This window comes from Ranitomeya imitator, chromosome 2, assembly GCF_032444005.1.
Source record: "Ranitomeya imitator isolate aRanImi1 chromosome 2, aRanImi1.pri, whole genome shotgun sequence".
Taxonomy (NCBI): domain Eukaryota; kingdom Metazoa; phylum Chordata; class Amphibia; order Anura; family Dendrobatidae; genus Ranitomeya; species Ranitomeya imitator.
In genome coordinates, this window is record NC_091283.1 from 478,991,938 (window position 1) to 479,001,754 (window position 9,817).

Genomic DNA, 9,817 nt, shown 5'->3' on the forward strand with positions numbered 1-9,817 from the left:
ACAAAAGATGATGTGCTGCTGAGAACGATGATCTTTTATACAAAACAAAAGCTAATTTCACCATTTGTCGGGTGACAGGCGACCTGTTTACACCGCACGGTTATCATGAAACAATCGTTTCTACGACTCGTTACTGATAATTGTGGACCTTTAGGTTAATTCAAGACGGCTGTAATATGGCCACTGTATTACAACTACAATAACCAGACTTTCTGTGAAGAGCACTATTGTGATCTAGGGTCAGATGAGTAGAGTCAGGGAACTGGGTGTTAGGCATTGTTTTCGGGCCACTCTCTCTCAGGGATTGCATCTATAGCCCTGAGGGATTCGGAGTATGGAGCCATTTGCTAAAATGACAGTTACTTTCTGATCTCAATCTGGTTCCCATTCCAGCAGTCATTATCTGTCTTTTACCACAATTTCATGCCCACCAGAAAAGACCGACACTTCCTGACCAGAGTCCAGATGGAAAACAAAGTGACTATCTCCCTCGTTACAGTGAACTGATCAGTCAGGATATTCTGCCCCAATCTGATTTTTCATGGCATCAAACACATGACCCGATAGAGCCAGAAACGATTTGTATATAAAGTAAAAGATGAATAGGACAGTAAGAAAGCAGTGTGTGGAGACAACAACAACAAATAGTGTGGGGTGAGAGCAAGGTCTCCCTCAGCGTCTATTCTACGTCTGTCCACTTCTTTAATATTCAGAGTCGATGTGTAGTCAAAGAGCAGGTGGATTTCTGCCTATTAAATACACAGGATATAGGTGTCACTTACTGCATTAATGGATCAGAACGATCAACATAGTATTCAATGAAAGCCAAGCTACGCTCCGTGAATGGAATAATGCGAGCGGTAATATGAGCTTTACAGAAATACTGTATATAGATGTTTGTACGAGGAGAAATGTCACCTTGTTTTATCCATATTAAAGAAGTGTCACATGAGAAACGTTTCATACATGTATTAGTTGTGACCTGATCGTTGTAAAAACCTTTTGATTATTAATCACTTTACATATATAAATGGCTGAGATCTGAGCTGGTCCTTACATCAAGAAGACCTGCACCACCAACTCCTTCACAACCAGAAAGAAATGGCTTCAGGTATGGAAAGTAGATGGCTAGGAAAAAAACCCACGGCTGCCGTCTTCCAAAAGTCCCATCTGTCCATAGGTTATGACTTGATATTGCAACTGATGGGATTAAGCAATAACAAGCACAATCTGTGGGCAACGATGGCACTTTTCCTACAAGTCCATCAAATGTCTAAAAATAATGGTGGCTAACAGATGGACCAATGCAGACTATTCATGCAGAAATGTCTGAAAGGTGGTGGCATCATAATTTATTATCTCATATTAACTTATGTGGTTCATTACCTGTTTCTAGGACTGTGCTCCTCGCTTGGACTGCTGCTCATCATGTGCCTTCAAAGCCCTCCAGGGTTCAGTGCCTTCCCCCAGATACCTCTTGCCAGTCTCCTCAATAATGCTGTAATCAGGGCACAATACATTCACCAGGTGGTGGCAGACACATACAGAGACTATGTAAGTACTGGACTGATGGTTGGAATAGAAAATGTATAGCCTTTATATCTAAAGGGATTCTCCACCGAAACACTGATGCCATATACTATCTCCAAAGTCCTGATTGAGGGAGTATCTAACCACTCAGATGTATAGTAATGCCTAGAATGGTGGGATTGTGGCTACTTCAGCTTCTTTCTGACAATATCCTGCTCCTGAGCAGCTAATGTGCAGAAAATTGCTAAAGAACCTCATGAAAGTAAGTCAAGCTGTGTTGTAGTTCCTTCTAAATACCTGGGAGTAGCGCCATTTCAGGCAAAAAGCCGATAGAGTTCCTGTATTCTACTCAGTAGAAGATCTGTGAGGCCTAGACATCAGAAATAATCAACCTAACCCATTGATTTTGGCAGGACTGCATGTTTTCTTATTCGTATGGGGGTCTCTCAGTGACAGATATTGAGGGAAAGAAGGATCAGGCTGTTAAAAGTCAAAGCCCTATCCTTTTGTTCTCAGGGAAGATAAGCAGTCACCACAAGTGTCTGGCAATGGCTTTTTCCCTATTGAGAACACATGCCAAGCCAACATACATGTGTATGGAAAGGGCAAGAACGGTAGTCATCCTGCTGAATGGGCACTTGGAGAATAACTGTTGAAAATGTATGGGCTGCTTCCGAAGGGGCCCCAATGGTTGGCAGACTTCAAACTGGAGTCCAATGTATGTAAATTGGAGTCAGATATGGAAATGTAATTACTGTAAGCCTAGGGTCACACAACCGTATATTCTCCATCTGAAAAAAGCGTCCCGTTTATGACTGATTAGAGTATGGTCAAAATGGGATCAAATGTGGCGAATTTTTTAAAAAAAATTCTTTATCTTCTAAATTCTGTCAGTCCATGAAAATGGGACCGTACTCAGATGTCATGCAAGTGTGGTCTGATTTTTTTCACAAATCCATAGTCTTGAATGGCCGAGCGTGATCCAATTACCGAAACAAAATCATGAATGCTGCAAAAATTTATTTTTTTTTTAATCGAACCACACAGTCCAAGAAAAAAAAAAATTGGACATGTGCACAACCTAATTGAATAACATTGGCTCAAGTGCGATGCAATGTTGTGATGGGTCACCCTCAGAACGAAACTATGGTCATCTGAATGCGCCCTAATTCTCAGATGATGCTTGTAATGAAGCAAACCCAAGCAATATGGTGAATAGTTCATCGCACTATGGCCGACTGTGCTGTTGACTAGCTTACATCTCTCTTCCAGGAACGAACATTCATCCGTGAAGATAAGAGATACTCAAATAAAAACTCCTATGCAATGTTCTGCTACTCAGAAACCATCCCAGCCCCAACCGACAAGGACAACACCCACCAGAAATCAGTAAGTTGTGTCCTCCACTGAGGGTGGTTTCCTCACAGCCTGAAGGTTGTGTCATGAGTCTACCACCATAACCACACCGCTAACAAAACTCTTAACTAATTTCCACTTATTACAGGACATGGACCTTCTTCGATTCTCCCTCACCCTCATTCAGTCTTGGATGACACCGATGCAATCGCTGAGTAAACTATTCACTAACCAAATGTTCGGGAATGCAGTCTATGAAAAACTGCGAGATCTTGAAGAAGGATTATATGCTCTCATAAGGGTAAGATAAACCTTCAGTGTGCCCCCCCTGCTGGTTAGCTAGTAGTCATGCACCTATACCGCAGTTCTCAGCAGCGGCTGCTACACATTGAACGGGAGATGTGCCATACAGCTTCATTCAATGGTCGCATCCAGAGCTAATAATAACTGATCAGTCAGGGTGACGGGTCATCGATCTGATATGGATGACCTAGCCTATCCCTTTAATGATTCATCTTTTTTGCCATCACCAGGAACTAGATGATGGAAACGCCAGGAATTACGGCCTATTGACCTTCACATATGACAAATTTGATTCCCATTCAGACAACAACGATGATGCACGGATTAAAAACTATGGTCTCCTGTCTTGTTTGAAGAAAGACATGCACAAGGTGGAGACTTACCTAAAAGTGATGAAGTGCCGGAGATTTGTGGAGAGCAACTGCATGGTGTAAATTAAGGAGAAAAGGAGTGCTACGAGTGGCAGCCCTTCTACAAGAAGCCCAGAAACCTGCTGCATTTTATCATCAGCCACGTGGAGAAAATCAGAATGGTTAATGTAATGCTACTATCATACTTCCTGACCAAAGAATATGTGTTTCTAATGTATTTTGCCTTGTCTCTTAAATGTCTTTGTATATTGTAAAATAATAAAAGAATAAGAAGCAGAATCCTTGTAAGGCATTAATAATCTACTTCAGAACAACTACAGTAACGTGTATATTCACAAAGCCAATAGCTCTTCATACCAGGTGGCATGAAGGGCATATACTGCCAGTATATTATGGCAACCATGCAGCATAAATGTCCTTATGTCCAAGATGTGTCACCGACTATATGACAAAGTGCTTAAAGTGGATTTGTCAGCAGGTTCATGATATAGGGACAGAGACCATGATTCAAGCAATGTATCATTTACTCAGCTTTGTGTTGGTGTTTAAAAAGAGTCAGTGTTTTAACAGCAGGAGATCTCAAGCTTCCTAATCCCCTCCTCTGTGTAACCCCCAACCCCACCCCCACTACTGATTATCAGCTTTCTGTCAATGTACACGGAAAGCTGCCAATCAGTGGTGGAGTTATACAGGGCTCAGCATTCTCAGCAGTAACTGTATTAAAATGACAGCATGCAGACCAGCAGAGACATATCGCTGGAATCGGCGTCTCATCCCATATATCATGCTACTCTCAAATTACATGTCAAAAACCCGGTGACAGTTTCCAATTAATGGGGAAAAAAAATAAGATTTTAATTGCTCACCGTAAAATCTTTATTCGGGACACAGGAAACCATGGGTGTATGCTGCTGCCACTAGGCATAAAAATGTTAGCTGCTCCTCAGCAGTGTACACCCCACCGACTGGCACTAAGTTAATCAGTTAGTGATTAAAAGAAAGAGGGGAGGACAATGACCTCATTGAGATAAAAGGCGGACAGTCCCTTTGGGAGAAAAGAAGGTACAGGATGTAAAACCACCTTATCTTGGTGTAGAATAAAGGTACTGTAACTTCACACAACGATTTAGTTAGTTAGTTAGTTGCTGAGATCGTTGGTCGTTGGGGAATGATCAGGACCTTTATTTGGTCGCTGATCCCCCGCTGTCATCGCTGGATCGGCATGTGTGATGCCGATCCAGCGATGTGTTCACTAGTAACCCGATATTTACCCTGGTTACAAAGCGCAGGGCCGCGCTTAGTAACCCAATATTTACCCTGGTAAAAGTTAAAAAAAACAAAAAAAAGAAAAAAAACAGTACATACTCACATTCCGATGTCTGTCACGGCCCCCACCGTCAGCTTCCCTGAACTGACTGTCAGCGCCGGCCAAAAAGCAGAGCACAGCGGTGACGTCACCGCTGTGCTCTGCTTTACGGCCGGCGCTGACAGTCAGTGCGGGAAGCTGACGGCGGGGAACGTGACAGACATCGGAATGTGAGTATGTAGTGTTTTTTTTTTTTACTTTTACAACGGTAACCAGGGTAAATATCGGGTTACTAAGCGCCCTGCACTTAGTAACCCGATGTTTACCCTGGTTACCCGGGGACTTCGGCATCGTTGAAGACAGTTTCAACGATGCCGAAGTCTTTCCCCTGATCGTTGGCCGCTGGAGAGAGCTGTCTGTGTGACAGCTCCCCAGCGACCACACAACGACTTACCAACGATCATGGCCAGGTCGTATCGCTGGTCGTGATCGTTGGTAAGTCGTTTAGTGTAACGTTACCTTAAGGAAGGGTGAGCAACAAAAGCCGCCAGCTCCTAAACCCACCTGATGGATCTGATGGCTATGAGAAAAAACCTTCCAAGATAAAAAAAAAAAAAAAAGTAAGGAGACCTCCCTGAGCAGTTTCAAAGGGGAAACTCCTGAGAACCTCTAGAACCAGGTTGAGGTCCTAATGATCTGCAGGAGGTCGATACGGATGAGCTGCATGAGCTAATCCCTGAAGAAAAGCTTTGACCTGAGGATGAATAGCCAAATTCTTTTGGAAAAGAATGGTGGATAACAGAGACTTGGCCCTTCAGAAAACAGAGCTAGCTCTTCATCAAGCCCTCCTTGAAGGAAGGCCAGAAAAGATAGCGAAAAAACCATAGGCACGGTGTGATTAGTCCCACACAAATGGAAGAAGGCCTTCCATGTCTGATAGTAGACTCGAGACGATGCCGGCTTCCGAGCACGGATCATTGTCTGAATAACAGTCTCTGAAAACCTGGAAGCTCTTAAAACTGCAACTTCAACAGCTACGCCATCAAATTGAGCGACCAAGAATTCCGGTGGAAGAGGTGTCCCTGGGAAAGCAGAGCTGGTCCGTCTGAAAGTCTCCAAGGGGCATATGCGAGTAAGTTGACACCCTCTGCATATCAGGCTCTCCTGGGCCAATCCTGTGCTATTAGGATGACAGGCACCCCTTCTGCTTTAATTTTCTTTAACAATCTGGGAAAAAGGGGAAGAGGCGGGAACAGATGAGGAATGATGAACTGTGACCAGGGTATTGCCAGAGTGTTCACGCCCACAGCGAGAGGATTAAAAGAACCTTTCTGTTCATTCTGGAAGCTGAGAGATCCACTTCCGGAGTCCCCAATCGGAAACAAATCCGATGAAAAACAGCCTGATGCAGAGACCATTCTGCTGCCGCGAGACCCTCGCGACTGAGAAAGTCGACGGCCCAATTGTCTACGCCAGGAATGTGCACCGTTGATATGCCGGAAGTTTGGTCTCTGCCCAGAGAAGAATCTTGGAGACTTTGGTCATGGCCAGTGGACTCAGGGTTCCTCCCTAGTGGTTCATATATGGACAATGGACAGAAGAAGGATATCGAGAACATTTATTGGCAGATAAGTCTCCGGCGACCAACGGCCCTGGACCGTGTTGTTGTGGAAGACGGCTCCTCAGCTGAGGAGACTGGCATCCATTTTAATCATTTGCCAGTGAATAGGGAGGAACGACCGTCCCTGACAAATGAGGGGGGAGGATAGCCACCAGTTTAGGGATGCCTTGATTTGCGACTAGATCCGAACTGGATGATCCAGGGAGAGAACGGACCTGTCCCATTGGGACAGAATGGTCTGCTGAAGTGGCCTGGTGCAGAAATGAGCGAAGGGCATCGGTTTGGCAGCCGCCATGACCCTGCCCATGACCTCCATGGTCGATCGATGGGACAGAGCCCAAGGGCCCTGAAGAGCGTGAATACCCCATTAGAGGAGAGCTGCTTTCTTTTCCTTAGGGAGAAAGACCCTCGCCTGGAGTGTCAAGAACATGCCTAGGAAAATCAGATGCTAGGTCGGAGCTAGACAAGATTTGGACTTGTTGACCTGGTGTCCAGAGTGATAGAAAGGCTCTCCTGGTCTAGGGAAAAGAATGGAGCTTTAATCAGGATATCATCCAGGTAAGATATGGCCACTAGACCCCTGGTCTTCAAAATGACCATCACAGCTGCCATTATCTTTGTAAAGACCCTGGATGTGGTTGCCTGCCACGCCAGCAGCAGAGAGCAGAAGCAGCCTAAGCACACTGTTTAAGGGGGCAAAGTGATGGAGCGCTGCCCATAACATCCACTTCACAGGACCACTCAAGCATTTCTCAGCATAAGGCGGCATATTGAATAAGACCGGAGATCAGTCGAAACGTTGAATAGAGTCGCTCATATACGTTTTTCTCTTCTCTGCTCTACGAATATTGTGTGACCACATAAATAAATTTCCTTTCTTCATCACCTTACGGATAGAGTGTGCAGTGAATTCTCTTCAGTCGCCAGCCTAAAAGGCAGAGCGACAAACTAAAAGTGGTCCTGTCACACTGCGAATTCTAGAAAGCTCTGATGTCATGGAAAAATAGGGACCTGGAGATAGGCGCCCTGGATATCCAAACACAGGAACTCTTGTAGTTCCATGGAAGCTATTATTGAGCGGAGGGATTCCATCCTGAAATGACGTAGACGGATCTTGTGGGTCAGTAACTTGAGTTCTAGGATGAGTCGGGCAGACCAGTCCTTCTTTGGAACTGCAAAGAGGTTTGAATAGAATCCTGTAAAATGCTCCTGAGGTGAGACAGGAACGATGTCGCCTGTTCGAATGAGAGAGGCAATGACTGCGAAGCAACCCGGAATCAGAGAGGGGTCCCTTGGGGGGCAGGATTTAAAAAAAAAAAAAAAAAAACACACCTCGGGGCAGTGAGGTGAATTATCTTGTAACCAGGAGTCTTACACAGAGGCGAGCCAAGAGTCCCTGAAGAATAGGAGTCGACCGCCCACCGCGGAAGACTACTTGGGTGGCAAAGAAACGTCGTGAGGAAGAGAATCTGCTAGGCCTGCTCCTGGAGTATCGGCTTTGCGCATTGCGGGGAACCAGGAGGGTGTCGGCTTAAAGGATGCTTTTCTCCTTTCTTGTTGTGCCTGCGGCCTCTCCTGGCAGGAAGAATCTTCCACAGGTGAAAAGTGCTGAAAAGGACGAAAGGGCTGAAATCTCCGCTTAAGGAGAGGATGCTGAGGATTGGACTGTTTAAACAGAACTTTATCCCCCAGTGACCTTCATTAAAAACTGGTTTAACTTGGCTTCAACCTGCCTACAAGAGCCTGCATGGGGAGACAGGGAACAAGAGGAAGATCTGGAATGACTCTCCCGCCTAACCCTCTTACGGACATTGCTAGTATCAGTAGAAGGAGGGAAGGGTAGGTCATGGGAGCTGCCAACAGCAGCGGGGGGAGGAATAAAATTGTCCAGCACAGATACTAGAGTCTGAGAAACCTTGGTTAAGTCTGCAACGGATTGGGAAAGAGAAGTCACTCACACTGGGATAAGGGGTGCACTCTCACCGAAAGCGGTGGAGGACTCCTAAGTAAGCACGGATTGATTGCTGCAATCTTGGCAGAGGGAAGAAGACTGATCTGAAGGGAGTCTGCACTTACAAGAGAAAACAAAATGGTTGACAAAACTAGCAGAGGCTGCAGGGCGAGAGCGGACTCCTTTTGAATGAGACATGACGGAAGATAAAAAAAAACTCACTAACTAATACCAGAGGTTAGTGGACAGAAAATAAGTTTGTTGAAAAGAGTGTCAGTTTGCAGCGCAGAGCTTACCCTCCAGAGAGCTGAAGTACTGCAATTTGATGGCAGGGGTCTGCGGTAATGAGGGTCCTGGAAGCCAGCTGGAGAAGCTCCTATGAGACTGGTGGTCGGATGCCAGAAAATGGCAGCTGCAGGGGGAAGGAGAGGGCTTACAGGAGAAAAAAGGGAGCAAAGATATTGGCGCCAGTGAACGAGGAAAGGAGGGCGTGTCGGCACCAGGAGAGCCGACGCAATGGAAAGTGAGGGGGTAGGGCCGAAAGCTAGGCTGGGCCACAAAAAAGCCAGGGACTAGAGGTTAACAGGGGTGAGGAGAGCAGCGCGGAGGTCATAAGACGGCGCTGGCAGGAAGTACCTTATTTCTTACTGACGATACCACCTCCTGCACATGGGGAAGGAGAGAGGGGACCTGTTGGAGAAAAATTACCTCTCTATCCCTGAAGCGGATTCCTCAGATGTCCTATCATGGAGGAAATTAAGCTGAAGCCCAAACCTTTGTAGCTGGATGACTGTACCTCCTGATGCTGTCTGGCTCTGGTAGGGGAGCGGACAGGGATGGGAGGGCCAGGACCGTCCTCTGGAGCACCTGAACACGTGTGTTTAGATAGACAGAAAAGAATATGGTGTGTCAGTCCACACCATACTCTCTCTGTACGTGGAATAACAGAGTGCCTATTCACATGGTTTTCCTCCAAAAGGTTAGTGAAGAGAAGCTTCAGGAAAAAGAAAAGAAATAATTAGTTAAAAACGCCGACAACATAGGTACATATGGGACTACTGAAAGACCCACATCAGCCTCCTACTGACACTAAGCTAAATTGATTAACTTCGTACCAGTTCGTGGGGTGTTCACTGCTGGGGGGACTAGTTTATTTGTGCCTAGTGTCAGCTGCATACACCCATGGTTTCCTGTGTCCCCCAATGAAGCAATAGAGAAAACAATTTTCCATGTTTGTGTCAAGTAATACAATATATCAAGCAAAATGGGCTCAGTCAAATGTAGGGATGCACTGGATGATGACCACACATTTTCTTTCCCTTCTGTGTAAGAGAATGGTCAGCCATAATATACTGAACAGCCATGTTTTGGCAGCTATC

The 9,817-nt window shown here is 45.5% G+C and overlaps 1 protein-coding gene across 1 annotated transcript; it reads left to right on the forward strand.

The window, feature by feature from the left end:
- The first annotated feature begins 1,061 nt into the window (after positions 1-1,061).
- On the forward strand, positions 1,062-3,812 carry LOC138667504 (somatotropin). The gene is made up of 5 exons (XM_069755679.1): positions 1,062-1,111; positions 1,397-1,554; positions 2,803-2,919; positions 3,035-3,187; positions 3,420-3,812. Exons 1-5 carry the CDS (start codon positions 1,102-1,104, stop codon positions 3,621-3,623), a joined length of 642 nt encoding a protein of 213 aa, XP_069611780.1. The 5' UTR covers positions 1,062-1,101; the 3' UTR covers positions 3,624-3,812.
- Positions 3,813-9,817: the final 6,005 nt, after the last annotated feature.

Excerpts from the sequence above, each read along its gene's own strand:
- LOC138667504 (XM_069755679.1), top strand. Across the intron at positions 2,920-3,034 it reads ACAACACCCACCAGAAATCA|GACATGGACCTTCTTCGATT; the intron begins GTAAGTTGTGTC and ends CACTTATTACAG. Across the intron at positions 3,188-3,419 it reads GATTATATGCTCTCATAAGG|GAACTAGATGATGGAAACGC; the intron begins GTAAGATAAACC and ends TGCCATCACCAG.